This window comes from Phalacrocorax aristotelis, chromosome 1, assembly GCF_949628215.1.
Source record: "Phalacrocorax aristotelis chromosome 1, bGulAri2.1, whole genome shotgun sequence".
NCBI lineage: Eukaryota > Metazoa > Chordata > Aves > Suliformes > Phalacrocoracidae > Phalacrocorax > Phalacrocorax aristotelis.
The window spans coordinates 3,524,319-3,541,199 of record NC_134276.1 but is presented as its reverse complement, the minus strand read 5'-3'; the positions used below and the strand labels follow the sequence as shown (position 1 = coordinate 3,541,199).

Here is a 16,881-nt window from a genome sequence, read left to right as displayed (position 1 = left end):
GTAACTATCAAAGATACGTAAGCACTCGCCCTCTTGCTCCTTTCTACCTCTCAAAGTCACGTGGAGCTTGTGAAAGCAAACGAAAGGAGGAACCAGCCCAGTTGATGCCAGCACAGCAGCTGCATCGAGCAGAGAACAGTGGACACTGATGTCATCGGTTAGCTTGCTGCAGTTTTTTTCACTCTTGCCATTTCCCCCCCCACCTCTCTGCTGAAACACTGTTTTCCACTAATCTCCGTCACCTCTTTCCCTCCCTTTGTCTTTCTACGTAGTTAACTCCCTCTCAATATAGCCTTTCCAAACAGATTTAAATAAAAGTAATGTAATAAATGTAATAAATTAATGTAATAAATAAATGTATTTAATGATATGTAATTATATGTAATTAATAAATGTAATAAATGTAATAAAAGTAATGGTAAAACAAAAAAATAATAAAGCAAACACGTTTGTCCTGCTTATGGATTTCTCTACTTTCTCTACTGCCTGTTTCTTCTGGTCTGTCTTACAGAAAGCTCTTGATGACAAAAAGACTGTTCTTACATTGTAGAGTGAATGGGATGCCTTCAGATCCAAAATGCAACAGTACTAAATATCTGCTTCTAGTTCCCTGATGTAAATCTGATACAGTAATTCCTTCATCCATACGCTGTTCTAACTACTGTTCTTTAAAACACCCTCAATCTTCAAAGTTCTATCACGCGGTTAAGGCATAATGGATTCTTCCAAAGTGTACCTTTGGAAGTCACGTAGAAAATTACCTATAACTTACTTGTGTGCAATAGTCGTTAGTCGTTCATCATTTACTGCTCTCCGAACTTCAGCACGATGTCGCTCCGTTGAAATACTATTAAAAAAATAGCAATATATTTTAGTCAGACGGAGACATGAACATTTATCTAAAACTTCTAGCTAAAATGAAACTTATGAATAATCCACTCAAGAGACAGAAGGAAAGAGGCATTTACATTTAAGAGATTGTCACTTAACTTCTATCACAGTGAGAAAGAATGAATGTATTATTGTTCAAAAATATTGCTGAAGAATAAAAAGAACATTACTGTTCATAGGGTAGCCCTGCAGAACAGCTAGAATCCAACCTCCTAATGAAAGCAATACCTTTCAAGCACACGATAGAAAAATTTGCACAGAGCAAGCAGCATTCTTAATGTAACTTGGGCCCAAAGACCTTGAAGTCCTACCTTGACGAAACTCCACGCTAGCGTACACTCACGGGTGAGCTGTAACGATTCTAACCCCCAGTATCCCCCCAAAACACCCACAGAACGGTAAAGCTCCAACCACAGCAGCACAGCTGTTTCCCTTACTGCAAACTCAAAGCAGAATAGGAATCCAACCTCCACAGGATGGAGAACTATTTCTCTAAACTACGATTTGCTTTATGATACTAGCGATAGAAAAGCGCACAATACCTTAAAAGAAAACAGGTCACTGGTTCGTATTTTAAAAAAGTCAGGGTTACCTAAGCACTTTAGAGAGTTCTCCAAGAAGATCCTTCTTCTCTTTCGTAAGGTCTCCCTGTGCACGTAAGGCACTGATGACACCTGCATATGCCTCCAGTTCTGAAGAATTAGAGCAAACAGTATTTCTATTTAATGCTCGCAGCAAAGCGGGGAAAAAAAGAAGTTATTGTCAGTATTACTGACAGTATTCTACTAATTTTCATAATCATTACAAGGAACATGTCTTCCCATTATTTAGAGCTTTTGAAAAGACACTGATTATTTAGAACGCTCTCAGTCAATTACTCTGCAGCACACCGCTTTTCTATGGAACAATTCTATCATCACTGAGGATTATCTAGTTTATAAACCCAACTGAATATTTCAAGCTTTCTCTGAGCTGACAGGTCAACCAGAAAGCTTGACGAGACAGCCCCCAAATTTAGAGTAGCTCAGAATTCTCTAGAAACAGGAGAAGAAAATCTTTAAAACATATCATAATTAAAAGTTCCATGGAAAAGCTTGGCTTGAAAAAGAAATACACTATCAAAAGAGCAACTCATTTTTTCGTAATGCTTTTCCTTAATTAGCATTGAGAACATCAGCTCTAGTTTGTTAAAAATGATCATCGTAATCTTTTATGCCCATTTACTTGATATGTACAACTGCTTGAACCTGAAAAGAATGCAACACACTGAATTAAACCTGCTCAACACAAAAGGAACGATCCGGCCGTTCTTAAATGTAGAGCCATCACGCACATTAACTCACAAAAATACAACTCTGATTTAACGTAAATTTTTAATTCCAGGTAACTCTCATGCCATCCGTGTTCTAAAAAAAGAGAATAGTTAAAGGCTACTGAAACTTCCCAATTTTATCCTGCTATGCAGGGTGAAGATACACCTAGTGCAAATCACGGAGTCTGCCAAAGAATGACTTGCTATTCTAAGCTTAGCACGGTTTAATGGAACGTTACTGAAACTCCTGCTTTAAATCAGAAATACAAATTCTTTCGATATTTACATAGGTGCCTTTCGGCAGCCAACCAAAGCAAGCCCACAACAGATCCCAGTTAACCAAACTCAAGAATAAAAGGGGCAGGCCAAAACCCAACACCTCCGAAGTTTGCAGCCAAAGAAAGACTGATGCTATTCTGAAAAGCTTTCAGATTAGGATTCCAAAGAGCTAATTTACAAATCAAATCAAGGAATTGTGCTGAAAAGAAGTCCGGCTCCCCTGTCCTGATTAAGCAGACAAAACACAAAGCAGAGTGCTTTGGTTAACTAAGCAGCCTGCACAGGGATGCCGAGTGACCTACAGAAGCATTTAGAGCTTCAGTTACAAAACACTTGCTAATTAATGCAATGGTTATTACTAATATCAACATTTATTTAGACAACCACGTTACAATATTTAAGATACTAATTATTTTCAACTGTTAACATAAAGTAATTCTCAGATACGACCATATAATTATTTAGCAAGGCTAGATTTCTTTTTTTTTATTTCTGCAGTTTTAATAGAGATCCTCTACACTAGAGCTTTAAAAACGCACATTCTGGCTTTTTAGAACTAGTAAAGATTACAGAACAGCTACAACGAGCTTCCTCACCCTGATGTCTACATAGCAATCACTAACCGGTGCACTCTCTTTCCAACACAAAACCCATCAAACGGCCAAACCAGGTTTCACAAATAAATCTCATCGTTTCAGGTGCAAGGTGCTACCCCACCATCCCCTTATTCCATTACGAACCACGAACGCCGCAGAGCGAGGCTATTGCACACCTCAGGATGCTTTTCAGCCTCACCTACACCATCGCATTTCACTCATTACGGATTAACCAAGTAAGATGTTGGGCTGAGAGGTGGAAAAGCGGGACTCTGTAAAGCAGATGCTTAGTGCTGGATATGACTGTTAGAGAGCTATTCGCTCCCATTGCCTGTGCTCCTTCCCCCTCCACTCTTGTGGTGTGTTTATTTAAACTGAGAGCTTCTCTACCCTAGAAGAGACACGGCTGCTGGAGGCTGTGATCGTGTTCCGCTGGCAGGGCCCCCTTGCGGGGACACAGCTCATGCCAGCAGGAAAAAAAAAAAAAAAAGATTTTAAAATTTTTTTTATTTTTTCTTCCTGTCAGCCTAGGTTATGTCATTGAAAGAGGTGTAGCTGCAGTTCTGTTTGGCTCAGCTGCACCAGCAGGGTTCTGCCAGCGCACCGCCGTCAGCTGGGCTGGGAAGTTGGTTTTTTTTTTTTTTCCATGCTCCTAGCCAGCAGAGCTACGTTAACAAAATTTAGTAGCACAGATCCGGTCCAAATCTTTCAGCATCCTGCACTTTCTCCTCATTTTCGTACTTCTTGAGCCTCGCTTAAGACCTAGGGCTGTCACCTTAATGGACGTACAGCTTAGTTGCCATGTCAAGCGCAACATCTGCGTCACGAGAACACAAATCCCAGGCTCCCAAGAAATTAACTAAAAAGGGCAAAGTGAGGGAAAATAAATTCTCAACTCTCAGAAAATAAAGCGGATGGCTTCATAATGTCAAGAACCTTGGCAGAGTTAAGAAGTACAGTACATCATCTTTTAACATTCAAGTAAAAGAAGAAGAAAAGCTGTGCCTTGACTGTCACAGGAAGTTAGAGGCAGTCTCAACTTTCTTCCTGACATCATCTCTTCGATCAAGCTCCTCAGAAGAAAGTCTGAAAAGAAGTCTAAGGTTTTTTGCCTTCTAAAACTACATATAATTTAACTGGCAAAAAATCCTTAACTAAATAAAGAGAAATTCAGCTCTAAGAACTCAAAAACAACTGTGCAAGATGCCATCAACAGTCTAACAAAGGACTCTCTCTCCTGTGGGAGCCAAAAGTGGATGCGAGGAAAGAGCAAGGATTTGTTTATTACCTTCCAAATTACAAAAGCATGTCTCCTCATACACATGTATTTACAAGAACAGAGCACAAAAAAAAGTCTCTCAATAAATATCTATTGGGCAGGGGTCTCAGATACCGAAATACATTTGAAGCAACACAGAAAACTCCTGTTGTTATGGCAGTTAAAAAGAAAACATTGTTTTCACACTTCCCTGATAACTTGTGTAACTGCAAATCACAAACCATCAAAAATTTTTTTTAATCCTGTTTCAACTCTTCACAATAGTACCTTTACTACTTGAACTCAGTCCCACCGTGTCAATTAAACCAAGGTTCCATGATCTTTTTCGTACAGAAAGGTGTCTAATACAAAACTGAAAGACAAACGAAGAGCCTCCTCTCACAGAGTACCCCGCTGCACATTAATAGTTGTAGAAATAGCAGCAATGCAACACCGCAATATCGAGGCAGAGATGGACCAGGATGTCAAGAGATTCTACCAAACCAGACCAATTCTGCTCTATTCATTTTGCTCAGGCAGAGAGCATCTGCCAAACATCATTTTAAGCCAGGGCTGTCAAACCAATGACACATGCAAAATGCAGGAAATGACTTGTAAGTTGCCTGTAGACATATTAAAGTATTTAATGGAAGCAGCAGGCAGGCAAATCTTAAAAGGGCAAACATACAGACCCACAAATTGTATCTTACTGTACCCAGTTTGCGAAGGATCCTCTTGCATTCATCTCTGCTGAGGTCCAGAAGCGTTGGCCACACCACAGGCATCTTCCCCTTGTGTTTGTGCTCCCACAGAGCTCAGCCTCGCTGAAAAAAAGGAATATAAATGCGGTAAGTGCAAGTCCATCGCTTATCGATTTCCCAAGCCGATTAATGTAAACTCTCCTCAGCCTGCTCACAACTCCACCGGCACGTTCGCTCCCATCCCTGCTCCAACCTTTGTAATGGCATGCTTTGCCATGCAGGAATTCAGCAGTTTCACAAGGGCACGGACTTCCTACACTCCCTCGCTCAGATCCGTCACCCAAACCTTCTTACCGAGTTTCCCATCTCCTTCTCAAACCCGTTTTTTTTACGCCGAAACGCTCTCCGAATTGATGTTCAAGTCTCCTCCCTCTCTTTATGCACAGAGCACCTATTATAAGAACTCTTCCAGCTAACCGCACGCCCCCCCCTTCCCCCCGGGGAATGCATTTAGCACTAGCCTATTATATGACAGAATTGCAAAAACACCGTGAAAATTTGCTTTCCACGTACCGACGCCAGCCCGCCCCCCCCCCCCGCCCCCCCAAAAAACCCAAACACGGGAACACCCCCCCCTCCCGATCGCATCGCGGCGAGATTCCGGGGGTGGCGGGGAAGGAGGGCGCACCTCCCCTCGTTGCAATGAGGATAATAAAGGAAAAAGAGAAGCCAGAGGGGAACGGGGGAAGCCCGTCGGTGCCAGCCCGCGGCCGCGCCACCTCCCCCGGGCAGGGAACGGCGGGGAAAGGGATGGGGAGGGGGGGAAGTGGGCACCGGGAACAAAAGCCCCGGCGCCGTCGCAGCTTCCAAAGCGGGGCTGGGAGGAGGGAGGGTCTCCCACAAGGAGCAGCCGCCTCCCGGGGCCTCCCCCGTTCCTCGATGCGGGGCAGCGGCGGGAGGAAGGACCCCGCCGGGGTCGGGGGCGGCCGCCCCCAGGGCCCCGCCGGCGGGAGGGAGAGAGGGAGGGAGGGAAGGAGCGGGCGGCGGCCGCTTCCCCGCGCCGTGCGGAGGGGCGGCGGCGGAGGCCTGCAGGCGGGGGACCAGGCACTGCCCGCGGGGCCCGGGGTCGTGACGGGGCCGGGGGGTGGGGGGACGGCGGGTCGTCGCCGTCCGGGGAAGGGGAGCTGCCCCTCTCCCCGAGGGGGAGAGCCCCGAGGCAAGGCGGGGAGGCGCTGCCGAAGAGCGGGACCCACCTGCCCGGCCGTGCCTGGCACATCGAAAGGCTCCTCAGCGGCGACAGGACCCTTCCTTTCCCCCCCCCTCCCGGTGCCGCTCTCCGGTTTGTTTAGCGGCGGCGGCGGCGGCGCCGCTTCCCGGGGCCAAGATGGCGGCGGGACGCACTGCCCATGCGCGGCCGCCGCGGAGCACGCCGGGGGTTGTAGTCCCCGCCGCCGCGGGCGAGATAGGAGATGGGCGAAGCGGGAGGCAAGATGGCGCAGGCGTGCGCCCACTGCGCATGCGCACAGGCGCAGGGAAGCCTGGGAGTTGTAGTCCTCATGGCGTTTGTCTACGCGGTGGGAAGCGGCGCCGGCCGTCCCGCCATGGCCCGGCGGCCGAGTACGGGCGGCAAGAGGGGACAAAAACCCGTGCGCGTTGTCCGCCCGGCTGGCGCGCGCTGTACCGGCGTGAAACCTCTGCGAGCGCGGCGTGGTTTAAACGCACCCCACACACCCCTAAACTTTAGGCATTAACGGCTGACCTCCGCTTCTGCAAAGCAATCTGGCAGCGTTGACATCAGCCCTGACGTCATTTGGCCGTTGCCAGCTTTCTGACTTGAAACCGGCACCGGTTACGGGCGGTGCTGCGTAGGGCTGTAGTCACCGCGCTTCTGTGCAAACAATAAAAGTCGTAAAATCCACGCCTTAAAACCGCGCTCACGACCGTTTCGGGGCATTTTTTTGCTCCTTGCGGTAATTCCTCAGGGAGCAGAGCAACCACCTACCCCCAAAAACCGCCAGCACCGATTTCGGAGCCCTGGGCCCGGCAGCTATTTTATATATAGCAGCGGTTATAACTTTTTTTTTCCCTGCAGATTTCCAAGAACAGCAGTAATTCTCTCTCTGTCAAAGTCTGTAGATCAGATTAGAAATAGAAAAGAAAATATCTCTCGGGTGCAGCTGAAGCTTAAAAACAATGCATCTGTTCGTGGCTGCGTGTTGCTGCAAGAGGGCAAAAAAAAAAAAAAAAAAAGATCCATAAAACCATCTGCAAGGCAATCGCTGGAAAATCACGCTAAAGCCCCTTCAGGATGAGCTGTTGCTATCGGGTCTCCATCTCACGGGGCTTCATTTTTGCTGCAGGCACTTGTTTTCCACGCTTCATCTTGCACGCTCTCTGATTTTGCAAAGCAAACAGGCGCCCTGGGGCCGGACAGTTTGATGAAGAGGAGGGCAGGGCTCCTCCTTATTCTGCTCTCTCCCAGAAAAATCTTGGTTTATAGTTTGGTTTCAAAATGCCAGAACCAGCCGGATGTTTGCTGAGGTGAAGACAAGGCGGATGGATGGTGTGCGTGGAATCGCAACACCTACTTCTAGATCTGCGAGGGCTGTTATTTCCACCTGACGGTACATAACAATGTTTCTTCCCTGTGATTGTTGATGAACATTTTCTCACTTGCAACTTCCTATTGTTCTTCACAGCAGTATAAATCCCAAATACTGGAAAACAATTATCCTGAACGGTAAAGGCGAGCTAGAACAATTTTCCTTCTTTTTTATTTTTAATGCCTTCCTAAACAAGAACCAGCTGAAGGCAAGTAGCACCATCTCTGCAGAATATTACCCAATAAAAATAAACATCCTCAGTTTTGCAGAAAACCTGAGGAAGATGCAGACGGGTTAGCGCCAGAAGTTGAAGTTTTGCTTTGCAGATCAGAGCCACTACCGCAAACTGACGTGGAAATGCCTTTTGGTTGGATTACTCTGGGCAGTCGGAACAGGCAGGGCAGCCTCTCCGCGTCCCAGAATTAAATAACCTTTTTGAGGTTTATTTGTCAGTTGTAACACTGATGCTCTAGCAGAGTATCGGGTTTATTGCATCTGAGGTGTTTAACAGCTGGCCCTTTTATTTGTAGAATAAATCATTCTGTGAGCAAGAAACTACCAAAACTCTCTTTTTTTAAAGAAAATTTATCTAAGGTGGAGATTTTAGCTAAATATTTTATTTGAGTTTGTGTGTTTATTAATGCACTCCGTTGCCACACACGCTCTCCAGTTAAATCTCTGCAGCTTGGAGAGAGCACAAATACATGTTCTCAGCTCTGCTCAGCAGCTATATTTGTTAAACTTCATTAGATCAATATTTTTTTTTTAGATTTTTTTTTTCCCCAATGTGGATGAAACTAGCCAACGGGATCAAAAGTGCTTATGGGCAAGGTGGACAGGCACACACTGACACTCACGGACAGGCATATGTATGTACTCAAGAGAAGGGTATACGCTTCATTTCCTTCGGCACACAGAACAGGAGAGAGATGTAAAAAATGAAGTGTCTGAAGCTGCAATTGCTGCATTTCTGCAGATGTCGTAAGGCAATTTCCAAGAATACTTCTTATTTTTGTTAAGGATGAAGACCCAGACTTGGAAATACATGAGAGAGGCCCAGAAAGTCTTGAAGGCCAAATTCTGCTTGTAGTTATGGCAGCGCCGTTGCCATTTCCTTCAGATTAACCTACAAGCAATTCTCTATTACCCATAAAAATGTGAGGGTGGGGATACCACGGACAAAGGAAAAAAAAACCCAAATGAGAAGTCCTGAAAAGCATAAGTAGTGTGAACCAAGGCCAGAGCTGTGCAGTGGCTGGTCAGTGGGATGGATCCACCGAGGTTGTCCCAGCTGGTGCACCAGAGAGACCCCCGAGCCCAGCAGGCTCCGGGCAGGAGGGTCTTCGTCGAGAGGCACTAACTGGTCCCAGGAGCAGCACGGATCTTTCCGTAAGACTAAATTAAGGTTATCTGGACACAGAAGGACTGCACGCAGCCAGCTTGGATCTTCTACCCTAATCCAGGGAGGTCACCCGAAGGAGGCTGAGACTGGACAACGGTTCTTTATGTCCAATGAACACAATGTCAAGAGTGTTCCAGTTATATACTAAACAAAATGAAAACAAAGACAATATAGTTTAGGCTTACGTCATTAGTACAGAAACATGGCTACGTGTCCCACAGGTGAAATTTTCTCAGTAAATTCATATAAAATAAACACATTCATTGCGAGTAAAGGAAGAAAATGCCAAATGTGAAACTGCCAGCATTTTTTCTCGCCTTACTTGCCTTCCAGATGTTTATCGCTTTCTTAGTTCTCATTACCCGCATCCTCGGACTCTGAGTCATCAGTTAAGGAGCCTCAAAATTAGTTTCTTTCAGCAGTTTCTGACTGTTCACAAAGCCAAACAAGAGAGAAACTTGTCGATAGCAGCAACGTTTTCTCGCTTCCTAATGAGGCAATCCTCAACAGTGTAAAAAACAACAAGGTAAGAAGTAGTTTGTAATAATCCATTTTATTTTGCAGTTGAGGCAAGCTGAGAACCCACATCATTAAAATAGCTTTAAGCAGTAAATCACTGAATTTTTGTAGCTTGGTGATATTAGGCTGGTACCTTAGCTCTCAAGGTGTTAACCACAGCTCACCGTTAGCTTTCCTGTTACAGGCAACGGAGATGAAACTGGGGCTCGTCAGGACCCATTCTTCAGGACGTATTCTTCGTCTGATGGTGACCCACCTGGAGAGGTGGGCCTGGGAGGACCTCACGAGGTTCAACAAGGCCAAGTGCAAGGTCCTGCCCCTGGGCCGGGGCCACCCCGGTACCCACACAGGCTGGGGGATGGGGGATGGAGGGCAGCCCTGCCGAGAAGGGCCGGGGGTGCTGGGGGTGAAAAGCTGGACACGAGCCGGCAACGTGCGCTCGCAGCCCAGACACCCACCCGTGCCCGGGGCTGCATCCCCGGCAGCGCGGGCAGCAGGGCGAGGGAGGGGGTGCTGCCCCCCTGCCCCGCTCTGGGAGACCCCCCTGCAGCGCCGCCTCCAGCTCGGGGCTCCTCAGCACGGGACAGACACGGGGCTGTTGGAGCAGGGCCAGAGGGGGCACAGAAATGCTCCGAGGGCTGGAGCCCCTCTGCTGCGAGGCCGGGCTGGGAGAGCTGGGGTTGTTCAGCCCGGGGAAGAGAAGGCTGCGGGGAGACCTTATTGCGGCCCCCCAGGGCTTAAAGGGGGGCTGTGGGAAGGGTGGGGGCGACCTCTTTAGCAAGGCCTGTTGTGACAGGCCAAGGGGGGATGGTTTGAAACTAAAGGAGGGGCGATTCAGACTGGATCTAAGGAAGAAATGTTTTACAGTGAGGGTGGCGAGACACTGGCCCAGGTTGCCCCGAGAGGTGGTCGATGCCCCATCCCTGGACACATCCCAGGTGAGGCTGGACGGGGCTCTGAGCGACCTGATCGAGTAGAAGATGTCCCTGCCCATGGCAGGGGGTTGGGCTGGATGGCCTCTGAAGGTCCCTTCCAACCCAAACCACTCTGTGATTTTAAGGTATCACCTCTCTTGTGGCTCCATTTCCCAATTCTATAAAGCATGCTAAAAACTAATGACAGATGGTGATACACCAAAGCCACATTATTATTTATAACGGCATACTGCTGGGATAATGGCATACTTTTTAAGAATTTGCTCAATTATATGCATTTCAGCAAAATTTATTCCCCCTCCCAGTAAAGGAAAGAAATAGAGTGACCATCAAGCACTCCTACTTTGTATTATGTTCTCTATGACCTGACATCCTGAGATCTCCCATCAGCTTAAATAACACGATTCTCATCAATTACAGGCACTGGTCTAATTAATTAAACTTTCTGAGCATTTACAGAATAATCTATGTCTTGCCACGCTTCCTTCTATCCCCTAAGACAATGGAAGGGGGAAGACAATGAGCTGTAGCCTGGAAGCATCAGCAGTGAGAGGGCCCAAGGGAGGAGCGGTGATTTTCACGGGGAGAAGGCGATTTGTATGCAGCCCAGGTCACCAGGACAAAGCTGTGCTTCTCAGCTCTTCGGGGGCTCGGAGGAAACGAGCACAGCAGCCTCGCTGCGGCTCTCCCTGGATTATTAACTCCATCTCCACTCACATCACTACAACCTGATTGATACAGACTCTGAAATAATCCTTTTTCTTCAGAGCAGCCTTTCTGGGGTAGAAAAGAAGCACATCAGCTTGGGACTAGATGAGAACCATGCACAGCTGCTGCAGCTGCCTCTTTTCTGCCATAAACGGTGAATTTTCAGCTTCCAAGAGTCTTACGTTAGTATTTTCAAAAGTAAAATTGAAAAATCAAGGGGGAAAAAACCCTTATTTGTATCAGCCTGCCAGCGATTGAGAAAAGAAGTAAGAAACCCACCGTGGTTTTCTACTAAGATGAATACAACATTGTAGGGAATTTAAATTTTTAGGAAATTGAAAGATGGTTTAAAGTATCTACCATGTCTTGCGTAAGAAATAGCCTAGATTCTAACAGAATTTAAACAATTTCTTGGTCTTTCTTTGTTTCCGAGTTAAATGGCCTAACCAATGGAGTTTCCACTTCCCTTAAGATGTTATTCAGCAACTCGATATGCTTTCCTGACACAAGCAGCTCTATTTTAATTTGATTCTATCGCCCTCAGACCACTCCTAAACTCTCTCTTCCTCCTCAAACGCTTTCCCCCCCGTCACATTTTTTTCTCCTGGTTAAGATAAGAGCAGAAGCCTCAGCAACGTTTAGGCGCTGGCAGCTTGCCAGAGGAGCCTTTTATATACAGCCTTGTCAGATACAGGGATTGTCACCCAGGACTATTGGTATTTAAATCCATGAAGATAATTCAACTGCTTTCACTGAAGATAGCTTTGTGTTGCCAGTTAATATGTTTTCCCCCTATTATGAGCAATACATATTATATTCAAAACATATATTTATTTTACAAATTGTTACGAGCTTCAGCGCTGAAAAGTACCTAAATTCAGCAAGGCTTAAATCCATCAAAATGCCACCCTGCATCGAGCTGAGCATCTATTTAAACACTTTGCTACGCTGAGGCGAAACCTCGGTTAAGCAACCTCGGATAATGAAAAGAAAAACTTTGTTGTGTCATTCTGCGGCATGTCAAAGAGCAGATTGAAGTCGGTACCCTCTGCAACCTAGGGAGGCACATGCAGGCCTCCATCCTCTTTGTAGCATGCTGTACTGGTGAGGAACGTATAAACTTGCTGGGAAGAAAGCAAAGGCGCTTCTCAGAATAGAAAGTGTGGGGCTAAGGCCAAGTTTTAAAGTTATCGCTACACTGTGCAAGTTGCGTCCCTATCTATGGTCACATAAGCGGATTTACAAACCACCGGTAACCCTGCCATACTTCTGCAATTCAGAGAACATACCCCAGATTAGCATGTAGCAGAGTTCAGCCGTGCCAGGACCTGATTTGTGCTGTATTTTAGGGGAGCTTGCATGCTGGAACAGCTTAGCATTGGCACAGGCTGCCCAGAGAGGTGGGGGTCACCATCCCTGGGGGAGTTCAAAACACGTGTAGACGTGGCACTTTGGTACATGGTTTAGGAGGTCTGGGGGTTGGGCTTGATGGTGTTAGAGGTCTCTTCCAACCTCAGCAATTCTATGATTCTCTCTCAAGCTGCACTTCCAACCCATCAACAGTCTGTGTATTGCTGCAAAGTTCTTCAACTTGTCAGTGAATTATCTGCTCCTGATTTTGACTAAATACTTTTACAAGGCTAGATGGGCTCTATAAATGCTGGGGAAGCAAGTGAACGTATCAACTGTAACGGATGCGTTCAATCCCTGTATGGACACCAGACAACAAAGGCAGTTCCACAGACACCACCATGAACAGCTAACAATTGTAATTACCTAATGGACAACGAGACTAGGCATTTGTTTATCTGGACAACCCCTGACCTTGTTTTCCCTAGCAATAGGATCGCTTATAAACTCTTTACGCCCAACTTTTTTTGAAGGATCCCATTCATTTGCTGTGCACTGAATTCAACAAATTACATTGATCCTGTGTCGTGGTTTAGCCCCAGTCAGCAACCCAGCACCAGGCAGCCGCTCGCTCACTCCCCCCTGGTGGGACGGGGGAGAGAATCGGAAGAGTAAAAGTGAGGCAACTCATGGTTTGAGATAAAGACAGTTTAAGAGGTAAAGCAAAAGCCGCCACACAAGCAAAGCAAAACAAGGAATTCCCCAGGAACAATTTAAAGGTATTTCCATTACAATCTCCACCCCATGTCTATTCGGACCAGACCATCGGGTTTAACATTGTAATGAACTCCTCCCCTTGCCCCTGCTCTGGTTTGGACTTATCCACAGAGCACACCTTGCAAACGAAAGTTTATTTAAACATTATTGGAGGGTGAAAAGAGCAATGGAAAAGGAAAGCAAGTCAGTGCCAAGTTCACAAAGCACAATCAGGAGGATCTGTCACTGCGAAGCCTTCACTGAAACTCTGGGAAAAGTTCATGTACTTGTTTCCTACAGACAAATAAAGACAACCTGTCACTCCTGGGTTGGGGCAAGCAAATAGGGAAAATAAAAAGATGACTCAGATTCCCTCACTTTAACTCCTTCATGGTCTTGTCTCTCTGTTAGCTTGTGCTGCCCACAGAGCAGGACGGTGGGCTGCAATCGTCTGCTTGGGCTGGCCGAGCAGCTCAGGTGGAAGCAAGGCCTGGACTCAGAGCAGTCATGTGTAATTTAGAAGGCTGCTTTCCTAGGCGGGGAGGGACGTAGCTGATGGCCAGAACGCAGACCGCGATGAGTAAATCGCTTAGTGCAGGTCATTCGGAAAGCTATGCCTGTGCACAACCCCACGATGTTTGGGCAGACCCTCACACAAACACCATCCTCACATGGAAGTACAGTGCTGCAAAGCCCTCTGCATTTCTTCTTATTGAAGACCTCATACTAAACTTATGAAAATCAGAATTCTTGAAACAGAAATCATAAAAAGGTCCCAGTGAAATAGGGAAAACGCAGGGGGAATTGGGTCTGATAACCCTTGAATATCATCATAGACATTGCAAGCTTTCACTTGCAGGAAGCTAACCGTGAGGGAGAATCCAGGATGCTGCATTACTCCAACTTGGGGTTGGGGTTAAGTTGCATATTGGTCACCGGTATCGCATACTCAGTGCCGCGTGCACTCATGTCTCCTCAGAGGTCCCCTCTTGTACAGCGTCCAAGACTTAGTTACTCCCCACCTTTGCCTCCCAGTTCTCCAGAATGGTAGGCAAGCCCGAGACAGAAGCATCTCGGTTTTCATCCTGTCATTGCAAATTTCAGCACATCTCAAAGGGAACACGGATACAGATGTACAAAAATACCCCTATGGGATTAAGCTGGTGTCCATTTAGTTCTTACAGAGAGGTGATCCCAACAATGGGGCTGTACGACTTGCAAGAGAATGGAATGGTAGTGACAGCCCTGAAAGCATTTCAGGCTTCAAATATTCTCTTGCAAAAACTTTTAATAGCAGGAAACCTGCAGGAGTAGAATCAGACAATACAGGCATACTGACTTTCACCCTGGGAAAGAGACACGCGGTTCATTTCCAGAAGTACGTTAAAGAGGTTATTTTACAACCGCTATTATGTGATATAGAATCCTGGCTTTAAGATACAGCTGACCTTAAAGGCACAGCAGAGAAATAAAGCGATTTAAAAAATCCACACAAACACACAGAATTCCTTTAAGAATAATTTATCCAAAGCATACAGATTATATGTGCAACACTACTAATAGTCTATAGTCCTCATTCAGTGTCAATAGACAGACACACTTGGAAATACATGGTGAACAATACTGGAGGATTATTTAAGAAACAAAATCACCAGCATACAGATGATAATGTACACTTCAAAGGCTGTTCTGCAGGAAAAAAGGTGGTTTTGGTGATTTCTGTTCTCTGCAACAGAAGCTAATTTTTGGAATTTCCAACGAAGAAGTAATGTAAACTGATTTTCTTTTAAAAGAGTGGACTTCTAGTAACATTGGTTTTTGAAAATAAGTTCATTTTCTTTCCATAGTACATGAAACACTTAAAAATTAGGCTCCATGTAAAAGACATCATCCAGCAGGCTTCAGTAAGTTAACTTTTGCACAAGTCATTGCATTCATTTCATTAAGAAAGCTCATATGCAAATATATACACATTTAGAAAAGAACAGCCATAACATGCTTGTATAGTGATTCACACGATGCAACATCAAAACAAGCTTCGGTCAGAAGTAGCTGCTCAGAAGTACGTGCCGCGGCTAATTTATCTCTAATATAGGACTATCATGTTCTGGTTTTGTTTGTTCAGAACACTGAGGAGGAGTTTCAGCACACATGCACTTTGGTGCATCAAGTTGGAGGGGAAAAGGCCCTTCCATCTTGGGCAAAAGATAATTATTTAAGGGCAAAGAAGTATTTTTTAAAAACGAAATGGGTTTTAAAAGTGTTTGAAAATCAGGGCGCTTCACATTAGCATTATGCAGTCATGCCACTAAACTATTACTGCAGTTGAAGATGATTGTGCTCTCTCCTCTGCATTCCGTCAACATGAACGTTTGTGCAATCTGCACAGCAAATCAGAGGGCAGCTACCTGAATTAAATCTAACCTAAAGGTAAATGAGTGTATTTAAAAAAAGTGACTTAGCTGATTAACTCCTTTAAATACGTCGCTGTATGTAAATGTTGGTGATTGCCCAGTAAAGCGAAAGCCGTCAGGTGCAGCTCAACTTACCTTTAGCATTGGCTTAAATGACTACTCAAAACTGCCTAAAAGGAGTGAACTCAGCTACCTGCCCGAGTTTGAAATCTGCCAAAGAATTAACACCAAGTAAACCGATGCTGTTGAAATTAGTCCAATGAAATATGCTTTGGGAATCTAAATTCAAAGGGCACTTGATGACAAGGCTTCCTCACAGAAAAGACAGCTTTTGTCCTACTCACACTAAATAAAAAAAACATACACATTTTTAAACCAGCCAGAAGGAATCAAATGAATATTTCTGGTTTTCCTTTATGCACTTTTTTTGAAAAGACACATACTTCGACATCTTCATATATTTGGATTATTCTTCTTAAAGCCCTGCAAATCTCCATGTCGGGATGCTTTTTATGTGATTGTAAAGATACATAAAAGATGTGTCAAAGCTGAACTCTTACCCTGTAGCGTTTTTACACCTGGAACAATTATCACATGCCATCAGCACTTCTACCCCTCATAGCTGCTAGATCTACTTCTCCAAACCACCAGCCGGCCACATTTGCTCAATGAGTCTTTCTTCTTCTTCTTCCAAATAACCAATTTTCTATTTCCCCTTTCTTTTTTTCTAATCTTTGTTTCATTTTTACCTATGACAGACCTGGCAAAGGTTTCCTACTAGGTATGCTCCCTGCTGGGTTACTTTATTGCTTAAAACACTTGTGGTTTCTCTCATTATCCAGCCGGGCTCTGCAGTAACATCTTCCTTAAAAGCAGAAGACAAGAAAACAAGCAAGAGAAAAAGATTATTATCCCATTCTACACCCGAAGTTCACTTTTAAAGCGAACATGATGTAGCAGAGATGCGTTGTTCCCCTCTGCGCATGCACGGCTTCACCACCACTGCCCCCCCCCCCCCCCGCGCAGGCGCGCCGCCAGCCGGCCCGCGCGCGCTCCAGGGCGCATGCGCAGCCGCTCCCTCCCGCCGGCGGGCGGCCGGGCGCAGCGCACTGTGGGAAGGAGGCGGTTCGTGTCCCCGCGGAGGGCGGCGGTGAATC

General features: G+C 45.7%; 1 protein-coding gene across 1 annotated transcript in view; it reads right to left on the bottom strand.

Annotated features, from left to right (window-relative positions):
- The window catches only part of EMSY (EMSY transcriptional repressor, BRCA2 interacting), a 40,598-nt gene extending 34,149 nt beyond the window's left edge, over positions 1–6,449 (bottom strand). Inside the window, 4 exon segments of the mRNA XM_075113834.1 lie at positions 773–847; positions 1,484–1,583; positions 5,052–5,160; positions 6,291–6,449. Coding sequence (XP_074969935.1) covers positions 773–847; positions 1,484–1,583; positions 5,052–5,121 — 245 coding nt within the window. The 5' untranslated portion in view covers positions 5,122–5,160; positions 6,291–6,449.
- Between the last annotated feature and the right edge of the window lie 10,432 nt (positions 6,450–16,881).